The 20643-nt window shown below is 42.1% G+C and overlaps 1 protein-coding gene across 2 annotated transcripts; it reads left to right on the top strand.

The window, feature by feature from the left end:
- Window positions 1–27: 27 nt before the first annotated feature.
- Window positions 28–19635, top strand: LOC106546000 (nuclear receptor coactivator 4-B). Of its 2 annotated transcripts, none has more exons than XM_087703099.1 (10): window positions 28–107; window positions 11874–12025; window positions 12929–13069; window positions 13242–13330; window positions 13598–13706; window positions 14711–14785; window positions 15629–15775; window positions 16319–17302; window positions 17600–17689; window positions 18483–19635. In XM_087703099.1, the coding sequence occupies exons 2-10, from the start codon at window positions 11885–11887 to the stop codon at window positions 18486–18488; spliced, it is 1782 nt and encodes a 593-aa protein (XP_087559225.1). In that variant the 5' UTR covers window positions 28–107; window positions 11874–11884; the 3' UTR covers window positions 18489–19635. The 2 variants fall into 2 exon arrangements, with proteins under 2 accessions (XP_087559225.1, XP_087559226.1); XM_087703100.1 differs by lacking the exon at window positions 28–107 and adding an exon at window positions 9442–9575.
- Window positions 19636–20643: the final 1008 nt, after the last annotated feature.

Here is a 20643-nt window from a genome sequence, read left to right as displayed (position 1 = left end):
GACTACCGCGCAGCCTCCGTCGGGAATTCTCGCGAGGCTGGAGCGGAGAGGCCTCTTCCCCTTTCCTGAAGTCTCGGAGGGTCGCCGCTCTGATCGCCGCCCGACGGGTGAGTGGAACCCGGCCGTCTTGCGTGTTCTAGGCCCCCGGCCTCGCCCCCGCTTCCCCTCCCGCTGTCCGGGACACGCATGTCCCCGTTATACGTAACTGCACGTGGGAAGGGCCGACACGTGTCACCGCCGCAAATTGGATCTCCCCCCTCTTCCCCTTTTCTCTGGAAAGGCCCCGGTGTGTGTGAAGTGCGGGACGGACCCCTGCGCCTTCGCAGACCCCTCCTTTGGGGAGACGTTCAATTAAATCCCAGAAAAGGGTCTGAAAAGGCGGGTTGGGGTAGAACTCGGGTGGCCCCCACGTGTCCGTCCGTCCAGGTTGCAATTCCTCCTTTCCACGGGAGGAGAGTAGAATGAGTATAGAATATAGAACAGAATCGAAAATACAGAAAAATATAATGCAGAACAGAATAGAAAATAGAATAGAATTACTTTATTGTCACTCTAAATGTGCATTAATCGGCATAGATTAAAATGAAACTTCGTTGCATGAAGCTCTCAAAAGGCCCCCACCTCCAACAGACGCTCCATGGCCTTGACAGAATGAATAAATACAAAATTATTCCTATACCCGCCTATCCTCTATGAGACGGAGAAACAGCACAGTCTAGTTCGGATGTAGACATAAATGCAGGCAGTTCTGGGTGGGAAAAGGGCGTTTTCTTTATGCATGTATTTGATTTTTTTTGTGTGTGTGTGCTGCCTCGATTAACACGCTATGCTCTTTCTGGGGTTATCCCAGGTTGGGGTTGCATCCATGCCAATAAAAAAAGTGGAAAAAGAAGATGCTAAAATGGGCGTTTGGGGGTGGGGTGAGGGATCAGGATGCAGCAACTCTGCCTTGTCTTTTTCTGGCTTGCAAGTCCGGAAGCTAACTTGGGTTATCTTTTGGACCTGGGTTTTCTCCATCAGTCCCTGGCCTCTTTCACCAAAGACTGTGAAGTTCTCTTAGGCCTAAAGTGCTTGGAAGCTTTGCATTGATTCATATCCATTTCAAGAAAGGAAAGAATCATTTTGTGAACAGATTTTATTCTCTTGTTTTTTCACAAACAGGGGCTTATATGGTCCAGGGTCTCCTGCTTGATCAGGGAGTTGGACTAGAACAGTGTTTTTCAACCACTGTGCCGCGGCACACTAGTGTGCCGTGACATAGTGTAAGGTGTGCCGTGGGAAAATTACTTTATATATAGTCAATATAGGCACAGAGTTAAATTTTTTAAACATTTTCTAATGGTGGTGTGCCTCGTGATTTTTTTCATGAAAAAAGTGTGCCTTTGCACAAAAAAGGTTGGAAAACACTGGACTAGAAGACCTTAAAGGTTAAGGTAGAATAACAACTATGCCTCTTAGAGCTAGAAGAGAAGGCGACATGTATGTTTCTCTGTTTGAATTTATTTTGATAATAAATAATAGACATGACTGAAAAACTTCAGCCTTCTTTTGGACTGCAAGGGCAAACAGTATAATTCAACACATAATTGATGTGAAATGTTTACAGAGACTTGTTTTGGAGAATAACCTTCAGTTTTATGGGTAATTCTGGAGGCTTTAGTTACATTTTTTATTTATTCACTTGATATTTTTCTCCCTTGTGTGCAGGATTAAAAGCGGTCAAAATAGAATAACTCTGTTTTGACTTTGGCCTCTGAATAGAGGCTTAAGAGTCATAAAGTCAGCCACTTGATGGTCCTGTAAGAACATAATTGTGTGTTTATGTGGTCAAGGTGCTTTCTAGACTTTATTTGTTTTGAAGGTTGCTATTTCTTCTTCTTATTTTTAAAGTTGAAGAGCCACAAAGAGGATTATGCATGATGTTGTTATGACTCCCATTTTCCATCTTGGCTTGGTTTCCTGCTAATGTTCCCTCCTTAATTGTTTTCCCAGTAATTAAGATTTCACTTTTCATTAGTATGGAAATTCTGCTCCTTTTACTGTTTTGTTATGTTTACCTATGTGCCAAGGGTGATATATAAATGCCAAGGGCATTTACACAGACACAAACACACACACACAGACACACACACTTTTCACTAGTATGGAAATTCTGTTCCTTTTACTGTTTTGTTAGTGGAGCACTCAATTTGCACATTTCTCCTTAGGGAATATAAATAGTCACATTAAACCTCAAAAGAACAGTAGGCAAGCTAGGATCCTGGATTCCCGAAAATCTGTTTCCTGACAGACCTAGATTGCAAGAAGGTTTGAAAAACATTGGAAAACCAATCTCATTCCCCCCTCCTTTTTCCCTTCAAGCAAAAAGTGATTGCGTGAGTCCCTGTACCACAGGCAAGCTTTCAAAATATTAAATTGTGCTTGCTATGCTTCCAGATTCAAGGCCCATTCCTAATTAGCCACAGTGCTAATCGGATTAACCAGTTTTATATCTCTCCGTAATCTATGAGGTAGGATAATGGAGCTGAATATGAAAAGTTGCACAGGAATAAGTGTTTAAATTTACAATAATGTAATGGAAATTTAGGTTTGCTAAATTGCAAACATGTAATGGTGCAATTTTGTATGATTGCCAGTTCCTTCTTTTAAAGCAATTTTGTGCTTTGATGAAAAAGGGTATAACTGCATCAGTATGTCAGGTTCTCAGACGTAACACACTGATTAACCAGAAAAGTGCTGCCGAAATAAAAGTGGTGCTTTTTTTGAAACTTTATTTTAATATGGTGGATTTTCAGCAGCAAAAATGCAGTCTTGCAAAAGCTGAAGTTCCTCTTTTGTAGGCTATTATAAGCCACAAAACAGTTCTTGTGGGGGGGGGAAAGTGTGCAGAGAGGCCTTTTAAAAAATATTTTTGTTCCCTTCTCTGACTTTTCAGGTGTCAGATATGAGATTTAAGAAGCTGGAAATTTACTGGTGTTAAAATAGTTTGAGGATTTTTTCCCCCCAAATAAAGCCATTTTGCTCTCTGCATGACAACTATAAGCGTTTCCTACAGGGTCTTTGGTTGCACTTTTTATTAGTCAGCTGACATCATCCTCATTCAGTGTGGTCAAATTCCAAATATAATTGACACGCATCAATTATATATTAAATGACTCTTGGGAACAATCAATTTTACACTTATGCAGATTACAAAAAGTGTTTTATGTTTACCTATGTGTCAAGGGTGATATATAAATGCCAAGGGCATTTAGACACACACACACACACACACACACACACACACAAACACACACACAAACACACACGATAATCTTCAACTGACGACCACAATTGAGGGCAACATTTCTGTTGCCAAGCGAGATGGTTGTTCAGTGTTTTTTTACCTTTCTTGCCACATTTGTTAAGTGAATCATGGCAGTTGTTCAGTTAGTGACACAGTTGTTAAGTGAACCTGGCTTCCCCATTAACTTTGCTTGTCAGAAGGTTGCGAAAGGGGATCACATGACCCCAGGACACTGCGACCGACATAAATATGAGTCAGTTGCCAAGTGTCTGAATTTTGATCACATGACCATGGGGATGCTGGAACAGTCATAAGTAAATAAAATAGCTGTGAGTCATTCTTTCCAGTGCTGTTGTAACTTCGAATGGTCACTAAATGAACTGTTGTAAGTTGAGGACTACCTTAAGTGTCTAGTAGTGTTGAAAAGGTAGCAGGCCTCTTATTTGCATAGGTATAAATCTCTGACTGAGATGAAATTTAGTGGAAGTGGAAGAAATTAGAAATTTCTAAAGTTAATACATACCATTTTCCAGAAAGCAGCTGCGAACAAGATTTTCCTGCTGAAAAATAGAAGCAGCAAATATGCCACACTCCCCCGCTCCTCCTCCCTTGGATTGCTGCTTGTGAATAGATACACCACTTAATGAATGAATGAGTTTTCCTTAAGTGGATGGATTTAAGACAGGCCATTTCAGCCAACCACAGCATTTCACAAGGCACATAACTGTTTACCAAGTGAATATGGAACAAGCATTAATCCCTTTGTGCCTTTCTGTTTTTGGATTAAGCAAAAGATGAAAATCACCCCCCCCTGTGCAATGAAGCACAGGGGGTGAATTGTAGCAGCTTGTGGTTTTGGGGTGGTGCCTAGCCTGGCCTCTGCAGACCAAACAAAAATCCAGAATGAGCCCTATGAACATCTGGAGGAAGTAAGGAAAATTGCCAGGCCAGCATCTTCACAACAATCCTGCTAGGCTTGGGAAGTTTGGGAGATGGCCTCAGCAAATCATCATCATCGTCATCATCATCATTAATATAAAAACAACAAAAACAAAGGCAGAATATAAGGAAAAACAGCTGGATAACAGATTAAATAGATGGAAAACCAAAGCTTTGCATGGACAGCACTTGAAAAACATTGAAGGAAAATGTGATGACAACCTTACATGGACATGGCTTAAGATGGGAACCACCAAGAAAGAAATGGGAGATTTAATACTGGCTGCTCAAGAACAAGCACTACATATTAATGCCATGAAAGCGAACATACAAAAATCCACTGACAATCCTAACTGCTGACTTTGCAACAACAAAGTCTAAACTGTTTCACATTTAATATGTGAGTGCAGCAAAATCTCGCAAACTGAGTACAAAGCTAGATACTACTGAGTTGCTAAATTAGTCCACTGGTCATTATGAAAAAAAAAACACCCTACCTGTATCCGAAAAGTCATGGGAACATAAAGTGGAAAAGGTTCCAAAAATGAGATGGTGGAGACTTTCAAATACAGACGGATCGTCATTTGGAACATAACAGATTCGAAGAAAATGAAGTGGAAAAAATCACAAAATATTGCGACCTGGCCATCGAAACTACACGGTTATGGATAAAACATGTAACAGTGATACCCATTGTCATCGGGGCACTTGATACCATGTCCAAGAATTTTACAAAACACATCAAGAAATTGCAGCTTCCTGCAATAACACCAGCAGAACTGCAAAAAACTACGCCGCAAAAATACTGCAAAAAAATAAATAAATCATATATTTTAAAAAGATATTTGGTTGTTACCTAGGATGCTGGCAGCAACCTGTAACAACCATTGGCACTAGTCAGTGGTATTTATGGCACATTTTTAAATGTTCAGTTGACCGAGTTTCATCTTTAATGAATAAAAAAGAATAATACAATAATTCCATAAATGTTCCATGTTTGATCTGAAAATCCCAGTATTTTGTAATTTAAAAAAATATTTGCAATTTTCTTAATGTTTAAATTGATTAACTAATTTAATCTAAACATTTTTTTAAAAAAATACAAATACTGAATTTGCAGATCAATCTTGTTCTTATGAAGAAAATAAAAGAAAAAGAAATCTGGTTTTATACCAGCTGGATCCTTGGAGCAATAACTAAAGGGCTTCCTTAATAATTGGAAAGTTTGAATTTATTGGACCTCATTACACCAATTTTACAAAAAAAAAAAAAAAGGTTTTCCTTGGAACCTCCTATATCCTTAGATTCTATCTTAAGAATTCTTAAGTCCTTAGGACTTTAATTATTAAGTTTTTGCCAGTCTTAAGTTGTGAATCTAATTGCAGATGATTCAATAATAATAACAGAATCAGAGTGGATAAAAATTGATGATTTTTTAAAATTGGATTTTTAAATTTTAAATTGGATTTTTTTGATTTTTATCAAATTTATTTTAATAAACAGCTTTTGGAATAAAAAATCTATCAAAAGATAGTTTTCTATTTAAGATATATTAATAATTTAGTTTATTGAGCATGAAATGGAGCTTAGTTATGTAGCATGAGGCTATATATTCTGCAATATTTACATTTTTGATAAACCCATTCAATGAATCCAAGCTCTGCAAGCTGAGATAACATGCACTGCATTGATGCATTCATACAATTTCACAGTAACCATGAGATAAATCATAAAGTTTATCCTTTATCCCACTGTTTTGCAAATCTATGTACACCACAAACTGTATGATTGTTGGAAGAGAAATGCATCTGTACCACCAGGCTCTAAGTGTGAGGAGGAAGGACAAGCAATAAAAATGAAAGTGAAACCTTCTAAACAGCTTATAAATATAATATTAAAGAGCGCCTGTCATTTCAGAGCCATCCTGGCCGTTCCTGTTAGTGGACATCCACTCAGCTGCTGCCTGCCATGTCCCTCATCTTGTTGTGTCCCTGCCGCATCATCAGCCGTCCTATTAAAGTGAATGGGATGATCAGTGAGTCAACAGCGGGTCAGAGGAGGAGCTGCTGTGGGACAGAGATTGTATTGTATTGTATTGTATTTAGTTTATTTATATGCTGCCCTTCTCCAGGAGGGACTCAGGGCGGCGAACAACTCAGGGGGGAAAGGGAACATAAACAACAGTACACATAATTAAAATACACGAAAATCACACAGCCATACCAGTCAAGAGGGGAGGCGAACTCATCAACCCCAGGCCTGCCGGCACAGCCAGGTTTTGACGGCTTTCCGGAAGGCCTGGAGAGAGGTGAGGGTCCGGATCTCCGCGGGGAGTTCATTCCAAAGGGCCGGAGCTGCTACAGAGAAGGCCCTCCCCCGGGTAGTAGCCAGATGGCATTGGCTGGTGGACGGAACCTGGAGGAGGCCAACTCTGTGAGATCTAACGGGTCTTTGGGAGTTAATTGGCAGCAGGCGGTCTCTCAAGTGACAGTCGCTCTTTAAAAATAATGATTTCAATCAAGTTGATTTAAATCAAACTTTTTTACTAGTTTACTAGGCTTGATTTAAATCAAATCCACCCTGAAGTGGCACCCATGACTGCATATTGTTATGGAAAAGAACAATAATACATTAAACATGTATGCTGCATGACTCTGGGTGGTTCACAGTTTAATTACAATAAAACCAATAAAAAGTGATAGATGACAATCATAAGGAAGTGTTGGATTCCCTGGGCAAAGGCCCAGATGAAAAAGAAATTGGACTGTAAACGGCTTGTAACTTATAGCCCCAAAATATTTAAGGGAATAGAATATTTTGTTGAATCCTGCACCTTTGTAGGACACAAGACTTTTCTTGGTTCAATTCTTCTTTTCACAAATAACCCATTGTGAATCTGATTAACTAAAGGGCTGTTCTGAGGAACAGAAGACGGCAAGTGGAAGTTACTCTACCTTCACCCGTATGTGTTCAAAATCTCCTTGTCCAACTTCCCAGTTTTTGATCTTGAGGGAGAGGGGGATGTTTTCCTCCTGTTGTATTAAATACAGAAAGTTGTCCTGTGCAGTAGCGAGAGACATTTGGGCTGTTGAGATCCGGACTCCGGTCTGGATCTCAACAGCTCAATAAACTTTCAGCCTGCCACAAAGTGGGTCAAAGCACCTGAAGGCAGGACAAGAAACAACAGATGGAAACTAATCAAGGAGGGAAGAAACCTGGAATTAAGGAGAAACTTCCTAACAGTGAGGACAATTAACCAGTGGAACAGAAGTTTCCTCCAGAAGTTGTGGGTGCTCCATCACTGGAAGCTTTCAAGAAGAGCCTGGACAGCCACCTGTCTGAAAAGATATAGTGTCTCCTGCTTGATCAGGGAGTTGGCTTAGAAGACCTCAAAGGCCTCTACAGCTCTGTTCTGATTGATTGATCCATGGAGGTCTCCACTCTGAAATGCAATTCATTGGGGTGTACTTGGATAAGACCTCCACATTTATTTCGCTAGGTTTCTAGAATAAAAAAAGTGAAAAAAGAAGAACCGCGTATATTCCTGGTCCTGAAGATGGGGCACAGCAGAGGTATAATGAGAATTATTTTTGAGTTGACACAAAATTCAGGTAGACCCCCTTGCCCCTGTTTCCTTAGAACACTTGAAACGGCCACGTTGGATTCTGAATTTTGCAAGTTGAAATTGAACTCCTTTGAGGGCTAGGTAGGTGGTGGAAATGCTGCTGCAGCTGGTATCATCTGTTTGGAGACTGTACCAGAAGGCCTCGCTCCTGCGGTCTTGGCCGAGAGGAGTGGCTCGATTGGGACGGGGCAAGGCATACGGTTCACTTGGGCCTGAAAGGATTGGGGGCGGGTTTTCTCCTAGGCGCAGGGTCTGTGTGGGGTGTGTGTGTGTGGAGGTGGTGGTCCCTGGTGCTTGACCTGCTTGGAAAAGCCATCCTCATTTTAACCCTGCCTGAGATGGTCCTGAATTGCTTGTGGGAAGGGAAGGGAATTCTTCCTTTGCCCAAGTGGGATTGTCTCCCGTGCAGAAGCTCTTTGTGTACATGCAAAGCAACAGAATAATGGCAATCATAACACATGATTATGAGCCCAAAATTTCGGTTGTTAAGTGAGACATTTGTTAAGCGAGTTTTGTCCCAGCATACGGCCTTTCCTGTCGTAGTTGTTAAGTTGAATCACTTCAGCTGACAAGTTGTTAAGTGAATTCAGCTTCCCCATTGACTTTGTCAGAAGATTGCAAAAGGGGAACATGTGACCCTGGGACATAACGACAGTCATAAGCACGAGTTAGTTGCCAAGCATCCCATTTATGATGACGTGACCATGGGGATGACGCAAAAGTCGTAACTGTGAAAAACAGTCATAAATCACTTTTTTCAGTGTCGCTGTAACTTTGAACTGTCACTAAACAAACTGCTGTAAGTCGATGACTACCTGTAGTAATCATACAATAAGAGGGATGGAGTAAGAAAGAGGATAACAACAACAGGTCAAGATCCGGTGGGATCTCTGGATACGCCTGGTGTCATTATTGGGGAGAGGAAAAAAGTCTGGTTCATTGATTATTGCAATACCAGGGGATGCACAAATTGGAGAGAAAAACTAAGAAAAAGAACAAAATATCAAGATTAGCAAATTGAAGTTGAGCAACTGTGGAGGAAGAAACCAAGGGTTGTACCATACAGGAGCCCTTTGAGTGATACCTGCAGGGCTGCCCAGGTACAGGGAAGTTTTGAACTTATCAGACCTGAATATCCTGACTTTGAAAAAAAAAACCACCTTACTCAGAACTGCCAATATACTCAGACGTTATCTTAAGAGCTCTTTTAGCTCCTTGGCTAACAGTTAAGTTTTTACCAGTCCCAGACTGTGAATTGAATTGAAGATTAAATCATTGTCATCATCACGATCATAACAACAACAATTATACAGCCATGCTACTAAAGTGGTCTTAACACCACACGGATGCAGAAATAATAGCTTCTTTTACAAAATAGACATTTCTAGCCGTTTTGCAATAATTCCAATTTGCATCTCTTTCCTTCCTGAATTGCTTCTTTGCTGCTCTTCCTTTCTGAGGAGTTGCTGGGCAGTTTTCAATCTTTTCCCCTCCTCCTCCACAGCCGTGCAAGGCGGACGTGCAAGGCTGTGCTCCAGCTGTGGCGGTGTGGCCACGTGGGTTTTGGGAGGCGAGGCCAAAGCAGGGCCGGGCCTGAAATGTGCCCTGGCAAGCAGGTTTTAAAGCAGGCTGGGCTGCTGATAGTGATCTGGTGTGCTGCAGAAGGCGGCTGACCGACAGCTCTCCGTCAGCTGGAACTTTCTCTCCTCTGGAACAGAAATTGTGGTATGCAGGAATCGGGGGGGGGGGGAGGTGGAGGGGGGGAGGAAGAAGGAAGGGGTAACATTACCTGGCAGCAAAGAATAAAGCAGGAATAATTCCCAACTCTGGAAGTTGGCTAACAGAAATTGAGGTTGTAGAATTTGCTGCTTTGCTAGCTGTCTGTTTTCTCCCGACTGAGATCAGACCACAACCTCCTTTAATTTGGAAGATTTTTAATTTGGAAGATTTTTTAAGGGAACAAATGGGTTCATAGGATGGGGTTTTTGCAAGGCTTCTGCACACGGCAGAGTCTGACTTACAAAACATGTAAGAAGATTTTCCCAGATATTGGGAAAAAGTCAGCAAAATATCTTGTATAAACAGGAATCGATCACTGAGAGCATCAGAGTCAAACCGGTGCCTAAATTCTGCACTGAATAAACGCCATTGAAGGAGAAATAAAAAACTTACATTATTTTGAGGCGTCCTTTGTTCTCTCTTTCTTGTAGACATTTCGATACCAAACTAGGTAACATTGTCAGTGTTAGAAGGGGGTGGGGTTTGAATTAATCAATTTAATTCAATTTCAAAGTTATATAGCCCAGAGGATATTAATCTTGCTCTTTCCAGAGAGGCCTTCATGGCACTTCTTAAAACTGATCAGCACTTCTTAAAATTGATCAGCTGATCAGTTTTTTATCCAGCTTTCTGGGAATAAGTGTTTATTTTGATATCCTTCTATTGTTTCTGTTTGTTTTATTTTGTTGCTGTGTGCTTTGCTCTTTTACACTAAAGTTGTAGAGGTTTTATTTCTACTTTCCTGGATTTTATTGATTTGAACTTGGTACTTCGATTATAAATTAACTTTCAGTTAAATAAATTATGATCTGGGTTGTTTTACTTAGCCTTGACGTTTAGCTTTGTTAGGGTTGCAGAATATGATTTAGTTTTAGGCCAGGATTGGCATATCTGGATCTATTCCCTAGTTCATTTGGGGGGGGGGGGTTGTTCTCATTTACTATGCTTTGTACGAACTATAGTCCAGAAGCAGCAGTTTAACTACTGAAAACTTTTGTATAGTCAGAAAACAGATAGGATCTTCTTCTAAATGCTTATTTTGCATGAGGAACACCTTAAATTAGGGAGAGGGGAAACTTTCAAACTTTCTCCTCTCATCTCAGCTACCTAAAATTGCACAGTTAGATGAATTAGATGTTTCAGAACGGTGGGCTTCAATCCAAAAGCTACTGTAGGAAACGTTAATTCAACACCTGTAGGAAAACAGAGTCAGAACGTGAATAAACAAGCCAAAAAAATGCTTGCAATGTAAATTAAGATCCACCGTGTGTGTGCATGTTTGTGTGTGTGTGTGTGCGTGCGCGTGTATCTGTCTGTTTGTCTCTGTCTGTCAGTGCAAAGTTTGCAGGTAACTGAAGCATGTAGATGAGCTTAAAACATGAGCTGGGTGTTGCAGACCGTATCGGCGTAAGAGTTGGGAGAGATGCCACAAAGTTGTTAGAACACTGCCCCACACCATGCAGCGCTTTTGTAGGCTAGAAGTGGGAGTTCACAGCTGGCGATTGAGATGTTACTGGTGGGGCTACCAAGCAAAGGGACTTTTTTCATCCCAAACCTGACGAGCTGCTTTGGAAATCGGGGATCATAACATTCAACGTTTATTTATTCTCAAATTGCTATATTCTCCTTGCTTTCTTTTTAGTTGTTTATTCTATTGTCCCAATACTTTGCTACTGTTATATTGACCCTTCTTTTCATTTCTCCGTCGTTATTGTTGTCAGCCGCCTAGAGCAGCCCCACGGCGACATAGGTGGGGCAAATACGTTTAACAAAGAAATAAATGTAACAAATAAATTTCAGTCTTGGGTACCCTGAATTAGCAACGCTGGAGGTATTTGCCAGTTGACTTTAAAAAAACAATTGGGAGAAAATCACCAATGAAGACGTGTGTCGATTTTGAGGGTCCCAAATTGGCAAACCAGCTCTGAAAATTGAAATAGCGAGAGCACTTAGACATATACTACTTCACAGTGTTTTACAGCCCTCTTTTTACAGAGTCAGCCTCTTGCCCACAACAATCTGGGCCCTCAGATTACCAATCATGGAAGGCTGAGTCAACCTTGAGCTGGTCAGGATCGAACACCTGGCAGTCGGCAGAGTCAGCCTGCCGTACTGCACTCTAACCATTGGGCCACCAGAGTTGAGAGCCTATCATTGTGATAGTCTCATTTCCAGCACTGGCCTAGGACAATTTTTAGGACAAACCACAGATTCTGAACTGGGTTCTTTTTCTCCCTGTTCCAGAATTGTCTAGGATGATCCCCTTCCAAGAGAGAAATGGAAGCCTTGGCAACATGGAATGCTTGGACAAGTGTCTGCGGGCCAAAAAAGACCTGGAAGTTGCATTTGCTGAAATTGTCAAAGCCGAACAGCAAGTCAAAGATAACTGGAAAGAGGTATTTGGGATGGGCTTCGAAAGAGGCACTGCTTTGTGGTTCTAATAAGGGGTTAAATCTTTGCTTAAAAGGGCCTGGCTTGGCGAAGATTTTCTTTTAAGCTTCAGGTTTTATGCAGCTCCAGGTAGTTTTCTTGGGGGTTGCAGATTAGGATTCCATCCCGTAAATCTGGGATTTACTAGTGTGGTCCCACCAAAATGCTAACCAGGTTTGACCCTCTTAGGTTTTCCCTAAGTAAGATCATTTAGTTGGTGCCATCTAACTGGTCATCAAGATGGTATGTCTTTCGTTTGAGGTACAATTAAAGTATACCTGCTCTTATTGGTAAATTCTTGTATAAGAAACAAATGTGATACATCCTCAGAGCTCAATTTCTCAATCTCAGCACCTTTAAGAACTAAGGTTCATGGTGAACAATGTTTAGCTCTTGGCGGGGTGGGGTGGGGGGCGGATCTGAATTCCTTAAATGTCTTGCTTAAGTCCCCATCCCTTCCAAGCCATTGGATCATCTTTTCAGTGCAAGAGCCACCTTGGAACTTGGTTGCTGGAAGGAATCCAGGATCCCGGAGGATCTCCTCCTTCCATTGGATGGCAACTCAACCCTGCCTGAATTGCAAAATGTGGGGATAGGAACAGGAGGGACGAGAGATCTGAATGGGAATAATAGGATTATAGAGATGTTTTATGGGAGATTTTCCAATTCTTGTCCCAAAGGTGCTTTTTTTCCCCTTTTTCTTTTTTTACAAAAGGCAACTGGACTACCTTGGGGTTTTTCTTTTCTTTTCTTTGAAAACATTCTCATCTATGAAGCTTCTTCAGTTCAGTTCCAAGAAGGTCCAGTTGCCTTTTGGAAAAGCATCTTTGGGAGGAGAATGATAGAGGTGGCTTCTTCTCTCTTTAAAGGTAAAAGCTCAGGTTCACAGCTGCATCAGTCGCCACCTGGAATGCCTACGAAGCCGCGAAGTTTGGCTGTTGGAACAGGTTGACCTCATTCAACAGCTGAAGGAAGAGGCTTTGCAGCAACAAGCGCAGCAGCTCTGTTGGGTAAGAGCTGATGGGCCTTTGGATCTTCTTCCTGAGTCCAGAATGACGGGAACTTTGCCTTGGCCTTGTGCTGTTTGTTTGTGGCACAAGGCTGCAGCTTCGTATCTCAACCTTAGGTGATGCTGGCTCATCCTGTTCCTAGTGAGGTCATGTATTTTTGTTTAATTTCCAGTTGTTGGGACAATTCAGCAGCCTCATCCGCCAGCTGGAACAGCCTCAAAGCGGTGATCTCACAAATCAGATTTCGGCGTGTTTTGAGAGGTGAGCCCTCCAAGAGACTTTGAATGATCGTTTGTTTATTTATCTTGGTCGTTTTCCACGCCATTGTGGACTGTGACATCAACCTTTCTGGTTCTATCATGCAAAATGAACCGGAGTGTTAATTTTGGAGATATTACCACCTCTGTGGGTGGAAACGGGGGATTTGAAGATTCAATTTTCTGCATAAAAATTGCTTGATTTTTTTTTGTTTGGGAAATGGCTTACCGCCTTTGTTTCTTTCTGAATTCTTTTGCCTTCTCCCCTAAGTCTTGGCAGTTTGACTCTCCAGCCAGAAGAAACTTCCGTCCTGAACTTTGAGGCTGACGTAGCATTTCTTCGCCAGGCAATCACTTCGTTCGGCTCCATTAGAACAATGGTGAGCAAAAGGAGCTGTGTCCTCATGCAGGGATTTTCAACCTTCTCACAGATTGGGCCACTTTTAGGACATGGCAGTATTCCAATACCACCATTAGTTTAGCAAAGTATCAAAAACCTAATGACTAAAAAGAAAGAAAAAAGTTATGACTTTTTAAAAAGTACTTACCACACTTTTAATGGGAAGCTTGTGCCTTTTTCTAGGACATTAAACTTTGCACTGGAGAGTTGGCGACCCCACAGCTTCACTGACTCTCCCACGGGCTCATCCTCCCTGTTCAACCCTTGTGTAGGACAGGGCTTTGCAACCCGTGGTACAGGTACCACATGCCAGGTGCTGAAGTATCACCAGTGGTCCATGGACCAGGGGTTGAAAAGGCCTGTTCTAATGGGTGCAACTTGGAAACCTACACAGGTAATCCTTGACAGGACAATTCATTTAGTAACTGAAGTTACAAAAGACCCTGAAAAAAATAATTTCGTACCATTTTCTTCTACTTATGACCATTGCAGTACCCCCACGGTCATATGATCAAGATTCATTTATAGCGGTCGCAACGTCCCGGGGTCAAGTGATCCCCCTTTACAACCTTCTGACAAGCAAAGTCACTGGGGAAATTGATTCACTTAACAACCATGTTAGTTACTTAACAATTGCAGTGATTCACCTAACTGGCAGGAAAGATCATAAAATGGGACAAAACTCACTTAACAATTATATCCTTTAACAAGAGAAACTTTGGGCTCAATTATGGATCCTAAGTCAAGGACTAACTAATGAAAACCCAGGTTCCTGAACAACCACGAAGGCTTATATGGAGACTGGAGTTTATTCCATCTCTTTCAGAACACTTGTCTTGAAATAGCTACCATATTCCTCCCAGACTTTTTCAAATTCCAAAAGATAAGTGACTCTATCTGTTATTTCTAAACGTGTGAGCAGTTAACTTTCTGTTTGTTTGAAAAAATGGCTTATCATCTCTGTTTTTTGTTTTTTTTTAATAGCAAACTTCCGATAAAGACGATTCTGCCCCTTGGATCTCTGTGCAGAACTGTCCTGTGACAGCTAGTTTCGAAAAGGTGAATTGCAGATTTGTTTAGAGGAACTAAAATTAGAGGGAGGCGGCAGCAGAGTTTTCAAACTTTGTCTTCTCTTGCAGTTTGCTAGGAATGCCAATTTGGTCTGGTCTGGTGGATAAGGCTAGAAATAGCACTTAGCAATAGCACTTAGACTTATATAACACTTCATAATGCTTTACAAGCCCTTCTAACTGATTTACAGAGTCAACAATCTGGGTTCTCATTTTACCAACCTTGGAAGGATGGAAGGCTGAGTCAACCTTGAGCTGGTCAGGATTGAACTGCTGGTAGTTGACAGAATTAGCCTGCAATACAACATTCCAACCACTGGACCACCAAGCCTCTAGGGAGATGATCTAAATCCTGCCTTAGCTATGAAAGTCAGCTGGTTGACTTGGGCTAATCACTCTCTCTCTCAGCCCAACCCACCTCCCAGGGTTGTTGTTATGAGTGAAAATAGGAGAAGGAAGGTGTGATATGTTTGCTGCCTTAAGTTATTTTGGGGGGGGGGGGGGAAGGCAGGATATAAATCAATACATTAAAAAAATGTAGTGTTCCAGGAAGAGAGATTAATTTATCTCCACAAGAGAACATACAATTGATCTGTAGGAACATAATTTTAAGTCCTTAAAATGCACAAATAGGCTGGTGGTTGTTCAGAATTCAAGTCTAAAGAAAGAATTATTCTAAAATCCAGAAATTTTCAGTGGCACAAACACCCGAACATTCTCCTCAACGAGGCTTCCAGAAACTTTTATCTATCCTTGAGGGGAGACAGTGGATATTCCCAGGGTGGGTTTTGTCTGGGATTAAACTGACCTTCAGTTTGTTCTTGATTACTAGTCAAAGCCTTTCCGTGGAACGCTGGGTTGCCCTCTCTCTGACTGGCTTCTTGGAACCAAATCCGATGGTGCATGCTGTATCCCTTATGCTCCTAGCTACAAGCAGGAGGACTGGCTCTTGAAAACACCTACTGAGGAGGCCAATCAGGTATTGCCATCTACTGTCTTCATTTATAGAGAAGGAGGGATTCTGGTCATGTTGGAAAAGATGGACCCAAATACATAGCCAAATGGTTTATTTTCCAAGAAATGCTGACATAACGACTCTGAATATTGGGGGTTTCTTCCTGTTGTTAAGGAGTGTAAGGTTTCATGGTATGATGGGCAACAAATCAATCTGTCTGTCTCCCAAAAGAAGTGGAACTGGTGGATCCAAAGTTGTTGTTCTTGGAACATTGAGAGTGAAATGGGATTTGTAATCTTAATCTTGCTGCTGTTTTCCCAAAAAATAGCAATAGTGCTTAGAATTATTACACCCCTCTTAAGCGGTTTACAATGTAGAAGCATTATTTGCTTATTACACACACACACACACACAACACACACAGTCTGGGTCTTCATTTTACCGACCTCGGAAGGGTGGAAGGCTGAGCCAATCCAGCTCAAACTCTAGGCTGTGGACAGAGTTAGCCTGCAATACTGCATGCTACCTTGATGGATCTAAATGCTTGTGGTGTCGTCTTCTCCTTAGGATTCCAAGCCTTCGGAAGTGTGTTACTTGGAGAAAGCATGGGGAGACCTGAGAAATCTGGAGAACTGGCTTTTGCAGAACCAACCGCGAGACTTTTCTGAGAGAACGGAGCTCCGCCGACGGAAGAGCTCGACTTCTACCATTGCTTCCACCTTGTCCATTGAGAAGATTAATGAGTTGGAGCTCTTTGAGCAAGATGACACTGATCTTTCTGAATGGCTCCTCGTGCCTTCTGAACCCCAAAACGAGAATGCCTCCGATGAGAAGTGGAAATGGGTTTTTAAGTCTTTCCGGGAGGAATATAACCCGAACGATTGGCTCCCTAAAAATGATTCTTGCAATCATTGTTGCGGCGGTCAAGCCACCGGGGTAGAGATAGAAAATCTCGGCAATCTGAAATGCCTTAATGAGCACCTGGATGCGAGGAAGCCGCCGAACACCGACAGCTGGCTTCTGCAGCAGCCCGCTTTCAGAGTCGAGGACCTATGCAGAGCCAATGAGCCGTGTTCCAGCTTTTCCGAGTGCGCGTGTGACGAGAACTGTGAAAAGGAAGCCTTGTGCAAATGGCTTCTCAGGAAAGAAGGCAAGGATAAAAACGGGATGCCACTAGCGGAGGTCTCCGAACTCGAGGCACGTCTGCCTGTGCTGAACATCTGGCTCCATCCTTCTCGACAAGCAGAGGGGGATTCAGCCAGTTCTGCCATAAAACAGGACACTGTCCGGGAGGTGGCAGAACCTCTGAGAGAATTGCAGGAGACCTCATTATCCTCTTGGCTAGCTAAGCAAGAGGTCAAAGAGAAGACCGGCGAAGAGAAGGCGATCCGAGAGGAAGCTGGAGTGAGCCATAAAGGTTCCCTCCTGGAACTACTTGCGCCCTTCCACCTCCCTTTCAACATAAACAGCTGGATCTTGTCCTCAAAAAATGCAGATTTCTCCAGCCAGCCTCTCGTGGAAGATAAATGGCTGCTCCGTAAGAAAGCACACGTAAGGAAGAACCCAGTTCCTTTAACCCGCCGAAAGCGCTCTGTGGCATGTTTTAATATAACCCCGGGGGCTCCTCAAAACATGGGGTGCCTTTAAGACGTGGACTTCAACTCCCAGAATTCCCCAGCCAGCTTTGCTACAAGGAATTCTGGGAATTGGAAGCTGCCAAGTCAGAATAGCCTTCACTGGAGAGGCAGTTAACTTTGGTGCCCTCCTGGCCTCTGTTTTATTTGGAAATACGAGACGAAGACCGGTAAGTTTTCTGATCTCACAGAAGCCAATTCTTGTTTCTTACAGGACAACGACCTTCCTGCTGTTTGCGACCTCTTTGCCTGTATGAAGTTGAGTGGAGAGAGAGAGAAATGGCTCTATCAGACACCTTTGCAGGTAAATGCCTCTCCGTCAAACAAAGTCCACCCAGTTGCATTCTCGCTTTTTGGCTTAACTAACTTCTCCCACAAGACCCCATTCAAGCCAAATCCGCGTTTTGAGAACATGAGGGTTGGTTAGATATCCATTCACTATGCTAGGTTAGAACTAAGCTTTCTGCTTAATTTTAGCCTGTTCAGAGTCCAGTTCTTTTCCTTTCTGTCTGTGATGGAAAGACGCAGAGATGTTGAAAGCAACACCCCGGCTTATTTTTAACATCGAAATGTTAGTGTCTAGCTTTCTCATAAGATGCTAATCCAACCAGCATGCTTCTTTTTGTGTTTCGAGAAAATGTGTTGATTCTTAACTGGAAACCAGCAGCTGATTCCAGTGGAAGGTCATGTGGGTTAGGTGTGTCATTTAATGGGGTGAAAATTAATTTTTGCAGATTTTTTAGTGAGGGTGTGTGTCTAAAAATAGGAGTTTTACATCAACATACACCTAATGTGGCTTTTGACAGTTCATTCAGGGGAGGCACAAGCATCAGTTCGCAACGCTAAAAGAGCTGATTCCCCACAAAAGGCTACGGGTTCTCAACAGATAGGCTGCCCAGATGCCCCATCTTCCTGGCTAAGCATTCAGGTTGCACAAAGCTCCCCTATAAAGAATGGGGCAGGCAGGGCTAAGCACGATTGATCAAATCTTCTCCTGAACATCAGCAATGCCTTTGCGGTTTTGAAATATTCTTACTGGTTGACCCTGATTAGCATTGTTTTTGTTTTAACACCACCATTCTGGGTTTGTTTCCTAGATGTGAAAAAAGTAAAAAACAACCACCCTGCAGTGTGATCCAAACGATTGCTTTGATTTCCTGCTGATCATCGCACATAACCCTGGAATGAGCGACTGCGGCCTGTCGCTTCTCCTGTGTTTTTTGACCATCTGTCTTTTCCAGATTTCAAATGTCACTTTAAAAGCTGTATGTAGCTGGTGTTGAGCTGCAGAAAATGGACCTTTGAGTCCTCAAACAGAAGTGTCCTTGTTGGGTTCTCTTGATCCGGGACGCATTGCAACTCGTCTCACAAAAGCCGTTAAATCTAAGTATTTTGCCAGTATTTTGAAACAAATTCTGACAGGATGACCCTTAGCTGGGGTGGGAGAGGCAGAATTTTGTTCAGAGAACACACCATTGGCCCTTCTTTCCACTCCTAATTCTAAATATATTTACAGAACATGTTCACGAGGTACAGCTCTTACGAAGTCATTAAAACACTTCTGAATTCTGTGTTCTGTATAATTTATACGTACTCTTCTCCGCTGAAAGACAACAGCATGCCCTACAGATTGGCATGGGCACCTGGCAAATTTGGCAATATCCTGATTAACGTGACTGGGATGGGAAGGAGAGCAGGCAAAATTGAGCACAGAGTGGATGAAATGTGTGTGGTTTTAAAGCCCAGTACTAAGTACAAGCTGAATCCATCGTATCGCAGAACAAAAATTAATGTTTATTTCTCTCACGCTATGAATTATAGTCCCAATAGGTTGACAGTAGCCTTAGAAACTTTATGAAATTTGAATACCACTACCTGCTTCCACAATTTGTGGGGGCAACTTTGATAAGTTGTGATGCTAAAATTTTAATTTTTTTAAAAAAATGAAAAATTCATTTTTTGAAGTGCTCTTGGCTTACAGGTACTTTTAATTGCTAGACATTTTACAAGCATAATAGGCCTTCCAGCTGTCATAAGAATTGACTACTGCATTCTCAAAAATCTGTTAAAATCCACTCATTTGACTCGTTTGCCTTTCAGTGCTTAACAACGTATCTGGTCAGGTTTCTGAGGGGTCTGTGGAAGGCCTGACTGATATGTAATGCAATCAAACCCCCGCTGTCTTTTACATTAATCCAATGTGTGTGATGCTAATGAAGTATGCCATTAAACCATTGTGAATAAAAAGTACATTTGCGTGAAGTTATTCTTTTCATAGCTCTGTGGATGGGATTGATCAATTGAAGGTAGAATCTGGGTTGGCCACTGGAACCACAGATGTCCTTTTCCAAGCTTTTGGGCTAATCTTGGAGCACATCTTTGAGGAACGCCTCTCTACTGGAATATAGTGCTTTGGGCTATTCCATGAGTTGTGTTTATGTGGTGCCTTCCTATTTGCTCACACACAACTCACAGAACAGCCCAAAGCACATATTGCAGGTTCCCTAAAGAAGCTCGGGAGAGCAAATCCCTGGTCCTGGTGACCAAAGCAGTTCCAGCTATGTATCATCCTGGGACACGCAGGCTTGCCTTCATTTGTGGCTTAATGTCTGAAATCTATGAAATGCCTAAGCCCTGCTCTCTCACACACTCACATCAGAGTGGATCAGATTCTCTTAGGCTTCACAGAGGTAAGCTATTAGATAAGCATCAAAATGCTTATCTAATGTAATAATGTAATTCTGGACCTTTTTATACCATTTTATCTGCTGTTGATGGGAGAACTGCAAAATTTTATTCAATGTTTTGTTTGGCTCTTCAAAAGCTGTTTTTCCTTACAGAACAGGGAATGTGTTCTGGAACAGAAAGAGCCGGACTTGGAGTGTCTTGGTGAATATATGGGCATATCTGGGAATAGTTTACTGTGGTTGCATCCCATGGTGTTCTCCATTTCCCAGGGTGATCTGCAACCATCCGGGTATGGACCCTGCTGAACGCCCCCAATCACCACGAGCCATTTGTGGCCGTGACAAGGTTTATGGTGTTGGGCGCCATAACCTTACAAAAAGAGGAGTACGGTATGTGAGATGTGGCTCCCGCTGCTTTTCTACAAAAGCTTATTAGTAAAGGGTGGTGTTCAACAACATAGCAGAGCTCTTTTGAACTGTTTTAAGTGGCTGAGAGTGGCAAGAGAAGAGAAATCTACAATGTAAACAGGAGGAGGGGGTGAAGGAAGAGCCAGGCATTTCCAATCCATTT

The sequence above is a fragment of the Thamnophis sirtalis genome, unplaced genomic scaffold, assembly GCF_051295495.1.
Source record: "Thamnophis sirtalis isolate CommonGarterSnake01/CBP01778 unplaced genomic scaffold, rThaSir2_p1.2 scaffold_21, whole genome shotgun sequence".
NCBI lineage: Eukaryota > Metazoa > Chordata > Lepidosauria > Squamata > Natricidae > Thamnophis > Thamnophis sirtalis.
The sequence above is the reverse complement of the archived record's forward strand: the minus strand, read 5'-3'. Positions and strand labels throughout refer to the sequence as shown.

What these genes read in the sequence shown, in the direction of transcription:
- LOC106546000 (XM_087703099.1), top strand. Translation starts at nt 11,885, where the DNA reads ATGATCCCCTTCCAAGAGAGAAATGGAAGCCTTGGCAACATGGAATGC. An exon ending in AAGCGCAGCAGCTCTGTTGG is followed by an intron (nt 13,070 to 13,241) that starts GTAAGAGCTGAT and finishes TTTAATTTCCAG; the next exon opens with TTGTTGGGACAATTCAGCAG. An exon ending in TCGGCTCCATTAGAACAATG is followed by an intron (nt 13,707 to 14,710) that starts GTGAGCAAAAGG and finishes TTTTTTTAATAG; the next exon opens with CAAACTTCCGATAAAGACGA.